General features: G+C 38.6%; 1 protein-coding gene across 2 annotated transcripts in view; it reads left to right on the plus strand.

Annotated features, from left to right (window-relative positions):
* The window catches only part of LOC122801581 (erythroferrone-like), a 370,321-nt gene that overhangs the window by 184,000 nt on the left and 166,100 nt on the right, over positions 1-20,221 (plus strand). Inside the window, exon 2 of one of the 2 annotated variants that reach the window (XM_044071025.1) lies at positions 8,430-8,549. In XM_044071025.1, coding sequence (XP_043926960.1) covers positions 8,430-8,549 — 120 coding nt within the window. Of the gene's footprint in view, positions 1-8,426; positions 8,550-20,221 lie in introns of both variants that reach the window. The other variant, XM_044071024.1, reaches the window with a different exon arrangement.

A 20,221-nucleotide genomic window follows, 5' to 3' on the forward strand; every position in this document is an offset into this window, starting at 1 on the left:
CCAACCTGCTTACAGATGGCATACACCTCTCACTTCAAGGCTTCCACTTACTGGCCAAAGTCTTTGCTGTCCCCATGGTGCCTTTTTAGGCAATGTCTGACTAGTAGACATTCCAACATATTAAATAGTGACAGGGCAAATTCTAATTTTGACTGTGTCATGGTTGCCATTCTCAGTACTAGAAATCTTAACAACAACCTCCCTGATCTTGAGGCTCTCCCACAGCTACAACACATTGATATTTCAGCTGTAACTAAGGTTTGGTTTCAGTGTGCACCCCCTCTTTATGGGGCTTGAACACTTAGCATGCATTCAGACCTAAGGGCCTCTGTGAAGGAGGTGTCAATGTATCTGTCAGACCTCTTGGTAAATTTTCTGTGACACTAATACTGAAATTATTGAATTCCAACTTACCTTTTATCAGTTTACAGCCTGATATAGGACACCACTGATGTCCACAGGCCTTGATAGATTCCTAAATGTATCTAATAAAACTATCCTTATAAAAATATGCCATTATATTGGGTGATTTCAATTATCCTTTAATTAAGTGATGCATTTAAACCTCTAAAGTTGGGTACACCCAAAATTCCCAGACCTAGTAAATGATAACTCCTTAGAACAAATAGCTATTATACCTCATAACTGTACAGATTTTCTTAGAATGTCCAGATTTTTTGCCTCATATTTTGGTCTGTTTCTCATAAAATTGTGGTTTTCTGGCAAATCATTGGCATATCATTGATGACTGAAGTCAGAAAACAATGGTGCACATTTGAGTATCCATTAGAAAATTCACATTAATGCATAACCTGTTATTCTATCCACTTTCTAAGTTTGTAAGAGCAATATTTAAAAAGTGTCCTATTTTTGGGCCTTTGTCCCCCCATTATTTGTGCCTTTGTTCAGATTTCTTGCTCTAACAGGTTGATAGGTATAAATTAACTATCCTGGCCATGTGTGGCCAGAGCATTCTGGACCTGGACTTCACCAGCATTGCCCCCAAGTATACCAAGACTTCAGTATCTCCATCTCTGTTTAAGTGAGGCCACAAATTCATAACCTGCTCCTTTAAAGCCATTAACCCAACAATGGTAAACAATTCTGAATGCAGGGACTTTAAACACACAAACTTGTTTAAATTCTGTAATGAGCTATGAAAGTTTACTTGAAATATCACCACTCCCCATGAAGGTTCACCAACTATTTTTTTCATCTGAACTCTACTCCCACATAAAAAACTCTATTGATCTAGCAGTCCCACTAGAAACACATGTGTCTTTTGGCTTTTCCCGGTCAGGGGTCGCCACAGCGGAACTTCGGCCTGCTAATGATTGGCAGTTGATTTTTATGTGCCGAGTTGCCAGCCCTGGCACGCAACCTTCAACGAAGGTACGCCCATTCACGCATGTCTCCACGCAGAAGACGCTCTAGCTGAGAGTCGAACCGGTTAGCTTCTTCCTGTGAGGCGACAATGCTACCGCAGCACCACCACCGCGGATTCCCACTAGAAACACATATAATTGGAAATTTAAAAATAATCTCAGTGGTCCACCACTATAAATAAGCCCTATAAAAATAAATAAATAAAGTTGTATAACAAATCTACCCACATTAAAGACTGAATCAGAAAGATTAGACTAGAACTATGAATGACTATCAGAAAGCCCAAAGCAGAATATGAACTGAAACTGAAATCAGAAAACAAAGGTAAATATAAATCCTTCTTCAGTTGCATTAGGAAACTGAGAAATAACACTTTGCAGTTTATGGAACTAATCCAAAATTGTATTACCCACTCTGACCCTAAAGATATACTCGATGACTGATTTAGCACTAAATTTACTCCAGAAATAGACATTAAATTTCAACAAATCCATGAGTCTCACTCACCCTAAAAGGTTACCATGAAGCATGCCCTGGCTGTACACTCTAAAACTAAAAACACAGTTTCCATGTTTCCAGACAATGTACTTGACTGACTAATTAATATCACCAACCACACCCTCACTGAGTTCCTCTTGCACTTACTTTACTTAAGCCTAGCCACGGGACATGTCCCTGAGGTTTGGGAAACAGGTGTAGTGGTACACCTAAACAAAGGAGATACTGCGAGAGGTCACAGAACTTACTGACTCAAAATCCCTAATAAGCCTAATTAACCTCTTAAACTATGATTTTAAAAATCTCATGCAAGTAAACCACAACAGTTTGCTTTTGTCAAAAAGGCAGATATGTCTATTCAGTTTGATAAACATCTTTGAGAAGGTTACAGAGGCACTGGACAGTGGCCATTCAGTCCACACATCATATCTGGATCTGGTCAAGGTTTCTGATACTGAAGACCATGGTGGCACTGTAAGCAATCTAAACGAATCAACAACAGCCCCTAGTGCAGTAAGATGGATTGCATACTGGATGAAGAATAGAATTCACGCAATTAAGGTGGGGGTACCACTTCGGAAAGGAAGAAAGCAACCAGTGAAGTACCAGAGCAATCAGCACTGGCCTCCCTCATTTTTTGGTATATACTTTCACAGTCTTCATACCACAAAGCCTGGCCTATGGTTAACCAAATTTGCTGATGATTGCAAATCAGGTGTCATGGCCCAGTTTCCCATTAATACAGAAGGATTTCAACAAGATCTAGTCCATACAAATCAGTGGCATACAAAGAAAGGGTTCACCTAAATGCAATGTGTGTGTGTGTGTGTGTGTGTGTGTGTGTGTGTGTGTGTGTGTGTGTGTGTGTGTGTGTGTGTGTGTGTGTGTGTGAATATATATATATATATATATATATATATATATATATTATATATATACATACACACGCATGTGTAGTGTGTGTGTGTGTGTGTGTGTGTATGTGTGTGTGTGTGTGTGTTGTGTGTCTATACATTTATAGAAGTATTATATATCATTATTATAATAATTGTAAGCCGCGGTGGTACAGCAGTAGCGTTGTTGCCTCACAGCAAGAGGTTCTCCTGTTCGACTCTTGGCTGGAGTGCCTTCTGTGTGGAGTCTGCATGTCCTCCCCGTGGTCGAGTGGCCTCCGAAAGACATGCGTGAATGGGCGTGCCTTCACTGAAGGTTGGGTGTCGGGTTGGCAACTCGGCACCATAAAAATCTACTGCCAATCATTAGCAGACCGGAGTTTCGCTGTGGCGACCCCTAACCGGGAAAAGCCAAAAAGACAAACAACAACATTATAATAATTGTATATGTAAGACCCATTCATTGATTTTCTGTTATTATCTTTATTCAATTTAGGATCACCATGGGGTCAGAGCCTTTACTAATACTCATCAGGTATAAGGAAGAGAAGTAATTGTGAACATGGTACAAGTCCAGCTGAGGATGTATATATGTGCCACCCCCACATGCACCACACAGGCTTACATGGGAATGCACACAAACATACACACTCCACATGGGTGCATATATGTACACACATACACACATGCAAACACCTCTTATTCCCAGTAAAAGTTAAGCAACAACTGGTAGCATGTAAATAAGCATTTGCAAAAGTAGAATTTGAAATGCTGTAGAAATAAGACAGTTGTTAGCCGTGTCCATACTCAGGTTTTGTATACACAGCACATTTATGCCCTTAAAAAGAAACAAGCAGATAATACCAAGAGGCAAACGTGAGACCAAAAATTGATGAATATCCATTGGTCCATATCTAAGTCTACGGGTGGCAGAATAGTCATTTAAAATATAAAATTAAAAGTTACTTCACTTAGTGCTTTATGTATTAATGACAGTCATGCTGCAAAACTGCTGCATGAAACAGCATACAGCAATGCATCTATAGCAATTCCCTCCTCATCGGGTAGACTGCATGCAGTTAAGTGAAAAGTCAGATTGGCATGGTAGTCATTAAAACGTAAAGAATTAACAGTTTTTATGTTTATATTTTAATGACTGTCAAGCCTTACTTAGGCTTCCCTTGAAGGCGTAAGCCGAGGTACCGGATACATCAGTAAAGCATTTATACTTTATCCTGGTGTGATGTGTGTGTATCATTAGGCTTCCCTTAATCCACCACAATACAGTGTTTTTAAAGAACATTCCAATAGGTTTGCAGCATGACAGTCATTAAAACATAAAGTATTAAATACATTTTAATGACTGTTATGCCTTATTTAGTCATCATTTATTTATGTGCAGTCAGCAGTATAAAGCAGTAGCTGCACTGGCAGCAATCTCTGCCCCCCCCCCCCCATTAAACTGCATGCATACAATTAAATGAAGAGTCTTTCAGGCATGGTAATCATTAAAACATAAAGTGTTATGTAAAGAAAGTAGCGTTGTTGCCTCACAGCAAGAGGTTCTCCCGATCGATTCTCGGCTGGAGTGCAGGGAGTGCCTTCTGTGTGGAGTCTGCATGTCCTCCCCGCGGTTGGGTGGGCTTTCGAAAGACATATGTAAATGGGTGTGCCTTCATTGAAGGTTGAATTTGGCACCTCGGTGTTCGTGAAAATCTACTGCCAATCATTAGCGGACTGGAGTTCTGCTGTGGCGGCCCCTAACCGGGAAAAGCCGAAAGACAAACAACAACAACATTATTTAAAGAAAAAAAAACTGTTTATGTTAATGTTTTGATGACTGTAATGTCTTAACTGACTCCTCACTTAATTGTATGCACAAGTTAACCACAATCTATCAAGGTAGTCTTGCAGGTTAGCAAGCCTACTGTTGTAAAAATAAACAGCATTAAATACAATAAAAAAATTACTTAAGAAATAACAGGGACCATACATTTGTACAGTCTACAAAACACAACACTCATAATGCCTAAATTAGCCAGAAGTACAAATAAAATGCAATGATATCATATACAATTTCACAAATTCTGGAAGGATTTCATGAAGATAATATGTAATAGTTTCAAAACAGTCCATGTAACAAAGGGACAGAATACAAACATAGGCACTATTAATGAAAAAAATATGATTAATAAAAAGAATGAACCGCCCAAATAATAGTGATTGATAACATTTATATAAAAAGACACGTAAGACAGAAGTAAATGATTAATGACACCGCGGCAAATAGGAAAAACAATTTTTGCAAATATCACAAGAGAAAGCAGATGCAAAAAAGTAGCACATCAAGAAAGGAAAGAAGTCACCATTATTAGAAATGTATTTATTTTAGTGACTCATTCAAGACACTTCAGGATAAAAACTTGTAAACATAGATCCAATGACACTAAACATAGTGAGCTACCAAAATAACAATGAAATTCTTAAAAAAAAAAAGTAAAAAAGACACAAAAACATCCCAAGTCTGGATAACATAAAGACATTTTAAAACAGCAAGAACCTTCATGTGTTTCACACACCTTATTTTAATGCACTAATATAGCAACCATTAGCTCTTGGATAATGAAGATATGCCATTATTATGCATTAGTATTGGTATATTAAGGGAAAGATATTAAGGTCAAAATATCTTAACTGCCATCAAATAATTTTAATATGATGCAGAGAAAATTATCTGGCTTCTGCCAGATGAATGTAATTAACTCATGGTGAACTCAACAGATCAAGGACTGATGGTTATGCACAGCTTGCACAGAAGAATGTCAGTCATCTATATGACCAACCTAAATCTTCACTATAGAGTTAATAGTCTAAAAAGGCAATAAACATGTGTAAACATAGTTGCCATACCTCTCAATTGTACAGATTGTTGCAGAATGCCCAGATTTTTTCCTCATATTTTTGATCTTTTTATTATGAAATTGTGGTTTTCTGGCAAATCATTGGCAAATTATTGAGGGTTGAAATCAGAAAATAATGACAGTCATTTGAGTTTCAGACTTCATGCCATTCAGAAAATCCATGCTAATGCAAAACCTATTATTCTATCTATTGTCTAAGTTTGTATGAGCAGTATTTAAAAAGTGCCCCTATTTTGGGCCTTTGTCCCCCCATTATTTATGGCTTTGTCCAGATTTCTTGCTCTAAGAGGTTGAGAGGTTTAATAGTTGCAATTAGCATTCAGCAAATTACTATCATTCTGAGTCCAATGGGTGTACAAATTTCTGATATGCACTTCATAAAAAGCATGGCAAAATACAAACCTATGTTTGCAATGGTTTGCACAGTAGCTTAACCTTGCAGCTTACATGCATTTTCTTTAGTGTACAGTATCTTACAAAAATACATTTTGGACAGTACTTGGACAGAAAGAGTCAAATTGAAGACTATCCTTCAGCATTTTTGTTGTGGGTGTCAGGAATTTTCACCAGCAGCATTATAACTAATTGCATCTGTCATAACCATGAGTGATGAGAAATTATAAAGAAATTGTAACCTGTGCAATTTTACGTCAACTGTTGATATACTTCCTAACTTTAAAACATATCACAACTACATTGAGTATTTTATTTTGGACACCCCATAGTTAAAAATAAAAGGCTTTGATACTTAACTGTCTGCATATAGCTGAGTGGTATTCATTACAGACTTCATTTTTTATTTATTCAAAATGCAGACAATGTGAATAATGAGCTGGTAAAAGCACATAAGGAGAAGACATACAGTAAATCAGTTAAACTCACTCTGCAACCCATAAGTAGAAAAACTATTCTGAATGAGCTCAAGAATATATAATTACTTCATCATTTCCTCATAAAGCAAGGGATGTTCTTCCTTTTAAATAACAGTTCAGGTTAGCTAGTTGCAGCCAGCATGAGGGATCTGTTTTTGACTACCACATTAGTGACATGAGTCTGACTGACATGTTAGGTGTAAGAAGGTTGGCTGGGGTTATGCAACAAAACAACTTGAGAAGAATATGGTTTGGATTCTTCTGAAGCTGTACTGCAACCCATTAGAGGCTGTGTGGTTGTATTGCTGTGCCAACCACTTACCTCTCACCTTCACCTAACCTTGGCAACATCTTAGATTGCGTTACATTCAGAAAGTGGTCAGAATCACGGGTTCAGAAGTAAAACCCTGCATGAGTCTCAAAACATAATGGCAACTTTATTTTACTGGGCTGTACCAGTAACAACAGACATTCTGGTGGTAGAAAGAGTGGAAAATGATGGCCAAGCACTAATGTAGAGGTGCAAATCAAGGATGCCTTTATTGGCTGCTATATTACAGATGAAAATACTTAAACTGGGAGTCATAATAGAATCCCCTAATGATGCAGATGTTCTACAAAAGGGCCTCACAGAGTCAGATGCTTGGTGTCAAAGTCATGGCCTCAAGCTCAATGCCAAGAAAAACCTGGTACCCATGAACTACTACATAGGTGGTAGCTCAGTAAATACTGAAAGTATGATAAGAGACCTCAGGACACAGATGTACAGCAGTCTCTCCTTTGATAACCACATCGCCACAGTAGTCAGGAAATCCTTCTACGTGGCATACCTTATCACAAAAGGGTTCTCCTATAGAAAAAAGGAGGTCATTGTTCCTCTCTAGTCATCCCTCATCAGACCCATTATAGAGTACAATGCCCCGTTTGGTATGTATCTCACAAGACACTTACAACAATTGGAAAGGCCACAGAAATACCTCACTAAGAGGATTACCGGCGACAAATAGATGCCATACGCAGATCGTCTCAAAAAACTCCAGCTCTACTCCGTCACATATCGCCTACTCAGAGATGATCTCTGCCTAACATACAAAGCTATGTCAAACCCAGAGCTGTTGGACATGCTACACTTAAAGAAATCCCACTCTCTCTGAACCACATGCTCCAGGGACCTAAACCTTGTCACCACAATAAACAGAACATGCTGGAGGGATAGATTCCTGTCCCAGAGACTTCCCATACTCTGGAACAAACTACCCATTCATGTCAAGCAAAGCTCCTCATTGGCCCTCTTTAAGAAAAATCTTGACGACTGGATGTAAAATAGAAAATTCACCCCGGGGATCACTTCTGTGTCACTGCTTGACAAGGGCACAGGAAAATAATTTTCTTGGGTGGCGAAAGCCAGGGAACCTTTTTGGCTAGGCTTATATAGGCCCCAGGGCCGATAGACTAGTACCTACCCATGAACCTATAACATGTTTAAAATAAATAAATAAACACATACATACATACATACCTATGAACTTAATTTATGATAGTATTCGAGATGTATACTTTTTGAACTGAACAAGTACCATTGGATACAAGAATCTGCTCTCAGCTGTATAAGTATGCCTCCAAATATTTAAGTATCACAGAATGAGTGATGTGTTTCCCATCAAGTTCTACCACCATATTAGAGCTGCTAAAAAAGTTCTGATTTGTAAGCAAACTGACAACAAAAAGTCACTGTCTTCTGATAAATGTAGGTACACTCAACAATAATATTTCTGAATGTTGAATTTTTCCTTATATGTTCCTTGATTGCACACTCACACTACCTGTTTCTAATTATGTCATCTCTTTTAATTAAGGAGACAGGACATGGCAGTCGGCACATTGTGGACCCCCATGACACATGGATGCTTTTTGTGAGACACTCAAATAAGGGAGTGAACAGTAAGAAACAAGGCAAGGGAAAACAAAAAATATCACAGGTAAAATTATTTTATCATATGTTTGTTTCATGGTGTTTTGAGGAGAAATGCTATTAAAATACTAAACTCTGGCTGTAGTTTTGCTGTGAAACAAATACAAATACCTTCACTAGTAGTTTTTGAGATGCATTTATTAGAAATTAAAAGATACTGTGGAGTTCATGTATTAGAAATTAAAAGTCACTGTGGAGTTCATGTATTAGAAATTAAAAGTCACTGTGGAGTTCATTCACCTTCTGGAGCAGTACAGATTAGGACTGCATAGATAAATGGTGAACCATTGTAATCTTATGGTAAAAATAACTAATCAAATGTATATTATAGACAATGTAATAATAATAAAAATAATAGAAGTATGCCAGGAATTATAATTAATTATAAAGAATCATTAATTAAATTAAAATCATAAATTTGAATGGGCATACTTTCAAGTGTATTACTCAAAGAGTAGAAAAGCAAGACAACGTTTAGTATAGAAGAATACAACTCATCTTTATGTGTGGCCCAGGATCAGATAACAGTAACCTCATTTATTACAATAGAAGGCATGAATTCAGGAGTACACATCAAATATTGCAAATGCATTTTGTTTAATAGGAAATAAACAGTGGAAACAGACTGATGCAGTGCTAAATGGTGAGCCACAAAAATAATATAACCCATATTTATGACACAGGTGGCACCGTATTTTTGTGGATAAAAGTGATATGGAGTGAACTGAGTAATGCCTACTACTCAGAAGCATTGCCGAGGTTATTAGGAAGGTGAATTGCATGGCATTGCACTTTTTTTGTTATCTGACAGCTCCGTGGTCAGGAATTGCTTAGGGTAGGATGTAGCGAGGAAGTCTGAGAAAGTTAATAATGAGGAAGATAGCAACACACACATAGCAAGTAGTACAGAGTTTGCACTGTGTTTTAGTGATTGAATTAAGAATGAATTATAAAACTTTAAAATGTAGAAAAATAAGTCTGACAAGGGATGTAAAGAATTAGCGAGATGGAATGAGCTGAACAATTGTAAAGAGTTCAGCAGCAGATACGGTCAAAAATGTGTAGGTCCACAGGTTCATAAGTTCATAGGTTCATAGGTTTTGATGCCAAGTATACAGGCTCTCAGCCTTTGATAAACATGATCACTATTATCCTGTGCTGACATTTTCTATTTCATTGTAATTCCTAGTGTGGTTTTTAGATACTGTAAATCACATACTTAGCCTTATTCCTAAATGTTGGTTGCTGGCCAACACATATGCCCTGGTCTTCATTTTTATGTATTTAATTGTTAGCAGCTGGTTAATGTATCCTGTGTGAGCTTTGACTGCTGGACATTCTACATAGAGGCTTTTAGCACAAGCCTCATGTAAGTAGTCTGTATGATAGAGAGACAGAACAGAGGTAGTTCCTGTAATAGATTAGGATAGTTCACGATTTCAGCTTTTTATATTTGGTTTAGCAGTCTTTGAATTTTCTTAAGCTAAGTTTCATGACTAATTTCTGCGTTTCTATCACTTATCCGATTAATGTGTTCTACCTCCAGATATCAGAGAGATTCTTATCAGACCAAAACTACCACCCAGTAGATTGTCATGGCGCAGATAATGAAATGTGAAGAAGCAGAGTATGGTTCCTCAGGAGGGCTATGATTCCTGCACCCGTCCCAGTATACCCTAATACCCCCAATCTCTAACTATATCACACCGAGGTAGCACCAACCCAAAGGAAAGAGTAATACATTTATTACTTTTTCCTAAAGTTAGTGTGACCTTGGAGGTAGCATATGCAAAGAGATTGGGGGATGGTGGGACAGAGAGTCCACATCAGGAAGATTTTGGGAGACACAGCTCTCCTGCATCACATAGTAAGCTAGATAGTTTGTTTGATTAGCAGGTGGTGGTCAGTTGGGAAACCAGAAAGATGTGGTCAGAAATGTTGCTAAGGCTATCACCAGGCACTCCAGGTAGGCCCAATTAAAAATACATATAGGGGTGCAACAATGTCCTGTAATCTATAAACATTTGAATTTGAGGTGTGTTACAGATTAAGCCTTTGCTTAATTTATTGTGTATAATGATTTCTAGATCATATTCTTTAAATGTTGCCCATTTAACTTTGTAATCAAAGCTAGTTATTGTGACAGAGTTAAGCCTAAAGGTGGAAACAGTAGTCAAGAGGTGAGAAAAATGTGCTTTCAGAATGGAAAAAGAGAGAGATGAACAGAAGTACCAGTACCGGGATTAGTATGCTATCAAAGTAGACAAAATTATCCAGTTCACCTTCTCCATCTTGGTGAAAGTGGTTACTGCCTGGCTTAAGTGCCATATTTTTCCCATGTTTTGTGTGGCCCATGACATGCCAAAAAAATCCACAAGTAACATTTCACTTATGTGGGTTAGCAAATGATAACATACAAAAATAATACAGGCAGAAGGAAATGAGGACATGCACAACCACACAGTAAACAATTACAGTAGTGCACAACCAAACAGTAAGGAAGATACAACAGTCTATGCACAGTGACACCTTTATAGTAACAACCACACAGTAAACAATTACAGTAGTGCACAACCAAACAGTAAGGAAGATACAACAGTCTATGCACAGTGACACCTTTATAGTAACAACCACACAGTAAACAATTACAGTAGGGCACAACCAAACAGTAAGGAAGATACAACAGTCTATGCACAGTGACACCTTTATAGTAACAACCACACAGTAAACAATTACAGTAGTGCACAACCAAACAGTAAGGAAGGTACAACAGTCTATGCACAGTGACACCTTTATAGTAACAACCACACAGTAAACAATTACAGTAGTGCACAACCAAACAGTAAGGAAGATACAACAGTCTATGCACAGTGACACCTTTATAGTAACAACCACACAGTAAACAATTACAGTAGTGCACAACCAAACAGTAAGGAAGATACAACAGTCTATGCACAGTGACACCTTTATAGTAACAACCACACAGTAAACAATTACAGTAGGGCACAACCAAACAGTAAGGAAGATACAACAGTCTATGCACAGTGACACCTTTATAGTAACAACCACACAGTAAACAATTACAGTAGTGCACAACCAAACAGTAAGGAAGGTACAACAGTCTATGCACAGTGACACCTTTATAGTAACAACCACACAGTAAACAATTACAGTAGTGCACAACCAAACAGTAAGGAAGATACAACAGTCTATGCACAGTGACACCTTTATAGTAACAACCACACAGTAAACAATTACAGTAGTGCACAACCAAACAGTAAGGAAGATACAACAGTCTATGCACAGTGACACCTTTATAGTAACAACCACACAGTAAACAATTACAGTAGTGCACAACCAAACAGTAAGGAAGATACAACAGTCTATGCACAGTGACACCTTTATAGTAACAACCACACAGTAAACAATTACAGTAGGGCACAACCAAACAGTAAGGAAGATACAACAGTCTATGCACAGTGACACCTTTATAGTAACAACCACACAGTAAACAATTACAGTAGTGCACAACCAAACAGTAAGGAAGGTACAACAGTCTATGCACAGTGACACCTTTATAGTAACAACCACACAGTAAACAATTACAGTAGTGCACAACCAAACAGTAAGGAAGATACAACAGTCTATGCACAGTGACACCTTTATAGTAACAACCACACAGTAAAATATTACAGTAGTGCACAACCAAACAGTAAGGAAGATACAACAGTCTATGCACAGTGACACCTTTATAGTAACAACCACACAGTAAACAATTACAGTAGTGCACAACCAAACAGTAAGGAAGATACAACAGTCTATGCACAGTGACACCTTTATAGTAACAACCACACAGTAAACAATTACAGTAGTGCACAACCAAACAGTAAGGAAGGTACAACAGTCTATGCACAGTGACACCTTTATAGTAACAACCACACAGTAAACAATTACAGTAGTGCACAACCAAACAGTAAGGAAGATACAACAGTCTATGCACAGTGACACCTTTATAGTAACAACCACACAGTAAACAATTACAGTAGTGCACAACCAAACAGTAAGGAAGGTACAACAGTCTATGCACAGTGACACCTTTATAGTAACAACCACACAGTAAACAATTACAGTAGTGCACAACCAAACAGTAAGGAAGGTACAACAGTCTATGCACAGTGACACCTTTATAGTAACAACCACACATAAAGGAGTTACAGTAGTCCAGACACAATGAGACCATGGCATGTACAGCTCTGGATAGTGTGCACACATTACATTGATATCAGATTGCTACAGTAGTCTGGACAGGATGAATCCAGGCCATGCACAACCACATGGTAATGCAGATGGTGTGGTGTAGGCACAATGAAATCATCGTATGCATAAAGACAGAGTAAGGGAATTATAACCCTGTCATGCTTAGTAAGGCAACCCAAATGCTAACACACGACAAAACTTTGTCCATTACAGGAGTTTATCATAGCAATCTATTAGGTTGCAAAAACACAACTAATGAAATCAAAACAAAACTCCGTGATTAACAATCCTAAACAGTTCTGGGAAGAGGTAAACAAGCTTACAGGTTGGAACAGTCCTATAGCTTCATACAATACCACATGCACATTCTCTTCCATAAACTTCTTTTCAGAATTGAGCAACCTTTCTGCCATTCTTTCCAACACCATAATGCTCACCCCATCCTAGAACATTCCATCCTACATTCCCTAATTCTACTTTAAGTATATTACAATCAAACTAACACTTGGACAGGTAAAAAAGTGACAGTTCTGCTGGAGCAAATGAAACCAATTCCTGGTTCATCTCTCATTGTAGGGACAACATCACAACTCCTCTTCAACACATATACAACCTTTTACCAAGCATAAAACACTATGCCAGATATATGGAAAGTTGCAATAGTAAACGCATTAGCCACAGCTACCTAACCCCCCAAGCTCACCCACTATTCCCCAGTTTCCATCCTTCCCACCCTTGGCAGAATCTTGGATGAAATCTTGAACACCCACATTATACAACGTATAAGCAACTTTAACCTTCTGTCTCACAAACAACATGGATTCTGGTTGGGGCACAGCAAACTAACAGCTTTATGAACTCCTGCAGCAAACTTCTACTAGGAATGAGTAAAGGTTGGCTTATAGGAGCGTTCTTTATTGCCCGAGCAAAACATTTGATCTAGTAGATCACAGAGTGCTTAACATACCACCTACTGGATACAGGCATTATACCTGGCACTCTGCCATGGCTCCAAAGCTATCTCTCAAATCATCATTTCCACGTCCTTACTCTCACCTTTAGCCAACCTGATACAATGTATTCCACAAGGTTCCATTCTAGCAACACTACTTTTTTCCATCTATATCAACAAACTGCCCAGAGATATCCCTCACCTCTGACTTTTACTATATTCTGATGACATGGTAATAATCTGCTCATTTTTACCCCCCAGATTACTACAAAACAACTACAATCTGATTTTCTCAGTCTAATATATGGGATAAGTTATAGAAAAAATGTTACTTAACTCATCCAAAAAAAAGAACTAAACAAATAACTGAACAAAATGGTACATGCATTAGAAATCACTGATTGCAACAATACCACTATAGAAAATATTAACTTATTCAAATATCTAGGTGACTGCCTAAGCCCATTTCTTAACTCTGCCAACCAATGAGACAACACAAAAAGAGGATCTATCCACTTCTATTTTGAGCCATCAAGATCTCTCCCTTCCTCTCAAAGTCTTACAACTTTACAGCAACTAACAATTTACAATTGTAACTTACAGTACGAGAAAAAGGCATCCTACTGTAATAAATAAAATATAGCCTTTCATTAATAGCATATGCCTCAGACAGAAACTCAGTACTCATTCTAACAATCAGTGATGTAATCTGAAGGTTTTTGACACTTTCACCAAAACAAGAACATTGATGCAAAATACTGCAGGAAGCAAAATGGCAAACAGTTAAAGTGCTAACGTATTATTTTCCTTACAGACATTTACACAATCACACTTTCTCTCCTGTAGCAGCCAAATTAATAGAATCCCCATGGCCCCAGAAATCTTGACCACTCAGCACCCCCACTTCAAACCCCTAAAATAAAACTACAGTGTACAAGACACTGTTTCCCTATAGTTGGTTCTAAACTATTGGAATCTATCCAAACCCCATGTTAAAGACAAGACCTCTTCCCCAAAATTTCACAAAACAACTAAAAATACGTCTCCAAAAACAATAAAATGCCAGTGCCATACATCTAACCAGATACTCTAATTCCAGTACATTCTTCCTAACTTACATGCTTCCCTCACAACTTCTTCCTTTTACAACACTCTGCCTGCACATCTTTCGCCAGCATCTGTAAAACTCATATGTGTCTAATGGTAGATCTAGTGTCTGTTCAACTGTTATGCATATAATTATATGCATACTGCTGCATAATATAAAATGTTGTCTTTACACTTGGCATATTGTGATTCTCTTTGTACGTTTTTATTCTTCTTCTGTAATTTTCTTTCCCAAACTAAGACTGAACTTGATAATTTGTGATTAGTTAGCAAAGTTAAATAAAATAAAATGAACAAATAAATAAATAAAAGGAAGTTACAGCTGTCTAGGCATGATGCATCTGGGGTATACAAAACCACAATGTAACTAGGGCATACACAACCACATTCTAAGGAAGTCACAGTGACCCAGACACAATGTAACTAGAGCATACACAACCACATTCTAAGGAAGTCACAGTGACCCAGACGCAATGTAACTAGGGCATACACAACCACATTCTAAGGAAGTCACAGTGACCCAGACACAATGAAACTAGGGCATACACAACCACATTCTAAGGAAGTCACAGTGACCCAGACACAATGTAACTAGGGCATACACAACCACATTCTAAGGAAGTCACAGTGGCCCAGACACAATGTAACTAGGGCATACACAACCACATTCTAAGGAAGTCACAGTGGCCCAGACACAATGTAACTAGGGCATACACAACCACATTCTATGGAAGTCACAGTGGTCCAGACACAATGCAACTAGGGCATACACAACCACAGTCTAAGGAAGTCACAGTGGTCCAGACACAATGTAACTAGGGCATACACAACCACATTCTAAGGAAGTCACAGTGACCCAGGCACAATGTAACTAGGGCATACACAGCCACATTTTAAGTAAGTCACAGTGGCCCAGATACAATGTAACTAGGGCATACACAACCACATTCTAAGGAAGTCACAGTGACCCAGACACAATGTAACTAGGGCATAACCAACCACATTCTAAGGAAGTCACAGTGACCCAGACACAATGTAACTAGGGCATACACAACCACACTCTAAGGAAGTCACAGTGACCCAGACACAATGTTACTAGGGCATACACAACCACATTCTAAGGAAGTCACAGTGGCCCAGACACAATGTAACTAGGGCATACACAACCACATTCTAAGGAAGTCACAGTGACCCAGACACAATGTAACAAGGGTATACACAACCACATTCTAAGGAAATCACAGTGGCCTAGACGCAATGTAACTAGGGCATACACAACCACATTCTAAGGAAGTCACAGTGACCCAGACACAATGTAACAAGGGCATACACAACCACATTCTAAGGAAGTCACAGTGGCACAGACACAATGTAACTAGGGCATACACAACCACATTCTAAGGAAGTCACAGTAGCCCAGACACAATGTAACTAGGCCATACACAGCCTCATTCTAAGGAAGTCACAGTGGCCCAGACACAATGTAACTAGGGCATACATAACCACATTCTAAGGAAGTCGCAGTGGCCCAGACACAATGTAACTAGGGCATGCACAACCACACAGTAAGGCAATTACCATAGTCAACACACTGTGAAACCATGGCATGTACAACTATTTAGTAAAGCAGTGATGTTAGTCAAGATGTGATGATAACAGGGCATGCACAACTATACACTAAGGGAGCCAGAGCAGTCCAAACATGATCAGGCCATAAGCAACCATGCAATAACACACCTGCAGTAATCCGTGATGAAACCAGTGCATATAAAACCATACAGTAAGGCAGTTATAGTACCCTAGTACTCCAGAGACAGTCACTGTATGTGCAACTGCACAGTAAAGAAGTTACCGTCATCTAGAAAGAATTAAACTAGGCCATGCATGACCAGAGACAGTTCTTCTGGTATTATTATTTTTGTTTTTCTGGGAACAAATGTTCCTTAGATAAAAACATACTTCACAACAGCTGGCACTAGTTAGTTTCAAACTTTCACTTTATTCTACAGAAGGGGAGGAGGGAGAAAACACATTCCAGATAGACTCAAAGTCTCAGCCTACTTCCATTTTTATGTTCATGTATTCACTGCATATAAATATATTACTGACAACTGATGCAATAATTTACAAATATTGTGACTAGATGCCAAATTGTGACCATACAGATCAATATATACTGAGACTGCACTCCATTAAAGCAAACCATACTTTAGTTAGGTGGTACAATATACGGCAAAAATTTGTACAGTAAAGTCTGGATTACCAATTGGGTTACATTGTCTAATTACTTACCCTGCACTAGCTGTAAACAGTCTGAGGGTAAGAATTCAAGGTAAACTAATGTTTTGAATAAAAAAAAAATGCAAACATTCTACTTCCAAGGCTTCACTGAAGCACTTAAGTAGTAAACTTGCAATATCCAAGAAATGGTGCCTAATTTGATTAAGTACCCAAGGAATACTGCTGTTCTTTGGGCAAGTTTGTGTAATCTTCACAGAATGCAGCTAGTTTCAAACCTGCTAGAATTCATATATGGTATAACACAGGCTCTCTTTCCAAATCATGTTCAGGTTTTATCTCCCGGGCCCACAAATTGTCTCAGTGCAGATACTGATTAAAAGACACGAGGCACCCAAGGTTTCAAGCATCAGTTTAGCTTCTCATATTATGACCATTTTAAATACATCCTAACAATAATCTCTGAAACTATATGACAGAAGCAGTTATTCATTTGCTAGAACACACATAACATGGTTTCACTCACAAAGGGTATAATGATGTACTCTGCTACAGAGCTGTTATTATATGTCTATAGAATTACTGGTCAAAATTACTGATAATATTGTCCAGGGAATTTGTACAGGGAAGTAAATAGTGTGGGAAGAAATAGCCAGGGAATTGTTATGGCTAGGCTTGTATAGGCCCTAGGGCCGATAGCCTAGTACCAACCTATGAACCTATGAACCAAGTAATACATGCACCCACAACAGAATATCATTATGAAAACTTAAACCTGAATAACAGTAATACCCATTTGCTAACAAGGTATGCCCACTGGACACTGAGTCCCTTTTCAGGGGTGACCTGTGAGCAAAGTCTGGTTAAGTGATTTGCTTAAAGGTACACAGTAGGCAAATAATGGCTGAAGGAAACAAGCCGTGTACCACAGAAAGTATAGCCCATAACATTAACCCACTGCACCAATTGCCAGACAAGACAAGTTAAACTTGCACCAATTGCCAGACAAGATAAGTTAAACTTGCACTAATTGCCAGACAAGTTAAACTTGTGCATAAAAGTATCATCAAAATGAATGATGTTTTCTATTTTATATGTAGCATCATAGTAACTTAAACACGTTTTACCACTTATATGTAATCTGTCTGTCTCTCTTTGCCCCACTGCTTGCTGACCATCATCCATCTCTAATTCATTAGCCCCTTCATTCCTCACAGAGTAAGAAATGTCCTGACCCATTTGCTGTCTATGAGGTGATAAGCTATCACAGGACATAGGGGTCATCATACTGGCTACCACTGGAGTTTTTTCTTATTTAAGTTCCTAGCCTCTCACTCTTGTGGTTCATGTGAATACCTCTGCCACAGTACGGTCTCCTGCACCATCCCATAACATATGCATACCCCCAAACATGTGCCTTTTTGGTCAACCTTCTCTGGCTTGGAAGAGCCAGTCTCACATCACCCCATTCAATGGCCTTCAAGCTGACTGATCAAAAATACAAGATTTAGATTACTGTGACCCTTTCCACATCCAGTTGATTGAGTATAGCATCTGTGTGCCTGAATATGGGAATTGCCCACTAACTACTATTTTGGAAGGATTCTCTGCAAGCTTAGTAGTTTCTTAGGGATGCAGTCATGCAACTGGATTGATTCACCTTAGGAATATGTATGGGTGTAGGTAAGAGTGCAGATATAACAGTGTGTCTAGATGGCCAGGATTTGCTACATGGTTGCTTTGAGGACTTGGGCAAGTAGTTTTTGACCACCTCAGTACATGTGTGCATGTGTGTGCGTGTGTGTGTGTGTGCGTGTGGGCGTGTGTGTGCATGTGTGTGTGGTTGTGATGCTGTTTACTGACATTCCAGGGTATGGAGAGATTTGTCTGCAAACTAAATAAGTTATTGATTATCACACAAATAGATTCAGAATATGATAAAAGTAATGGATGGTAACTTGCCACAAGACTTCATGTGCTGTCAGGCTGGCTAAAGAAAACGAAAATGACCCTCAAGGCAGCTAGCCTAATACTTACCTATGAACCTATGACAGCAGGCTTGGAGTCCAAGAGAGCTGAGATGCTGTTTAAGCACTGCTAGCTACAGTGTCAAGGCTTGTGCGAACAGTTTTTCTAAGTGAGAGAATAAGTGGTAGAGGGACAGGGGAAAACAGTTCTCTGCATAGCAGTGATCATGTTTTCAAACACTCTCTAAAGCAAAATATACTGCATTGATGGGTCCTGGTAATGTCCCTGGATGCATCTACTGAACAGCATGAAGCATGATTTAACCATATCCCTAATAACACTTGGTCAACCTTAGACTCCATAGGGGTTTTGTACCATGTGAATGGAGAACAGCAACAGTTTTTCACCTGCACAAGGAGGGACCCTCCACAAACCCAGGAAATTATAGGTCCATAAGTCTGACCAGTCTCATATGCAAAACCATTGAAAGCATTTTCATGGAGTTAATCAATAAGGACACAAGAAACCTCCAAATATTTGGCTCATCTCAGTCTGGATTTGTCAAAGGAGGGTCATGTTTACTGGGCCTAGTGGAATTTTTTGAAAAGGTCACCAAAGCTATGCATAAAGATAAAATGGTACACACTGCCTACCTAGACCTGGCTAAGGCTTTTGACCACTCTAGCATGACAAGAGAAACTTAATAAACTAGGATTAAACCCCAGTTGGATCGCCAAATGGTCACAGATAGAATGCAGGAGACCAAAACACGTGAAGCTACTTCATTAAAAGACAGGTCACCAGTGGAGTACCTCAGGGGTCAGAGCTGGGACTTTTGCTGATTGGCATCTACTTCTCATAAGTTAAAGCCAATACTAAAGGGTACTAGTTGACCAGGTTTGCAAATAACTGCAATCTAGGTGTAGTTATCATATTCCCAAAAGATTTAGTCATCCTTTAGGTAGGCTTATCTTTAACAAATAACTGGTGTCAGAATCGTTGTCTAAAGCTAAATGTAAAAAAAAATGCATTATTGTATCCTTTGAGAAGTCAACCACCCCACATAGCTACCAGGTTTATTATCTTACCCCATACAGTTGACCCAGTTGTTTGGGATCGGGGAAATATTGTGGGCAGTGCCCTAATTTTTGACCAAC

Source organism: Protopterus annectens, chromosome 5.part0 (assembly GCF_019279795.1).
Source record: "Protopterus annectens isolate FY-2018-M chromosome 5.part0, PAN1.0, whole genome shotgun sequence".
Classification (NCBI taxonomy): Eukaryota; Metazoa; Chordata; order Ceratodontiformes; family Protopteridae; genus Protopterus; species Protopterus annectens.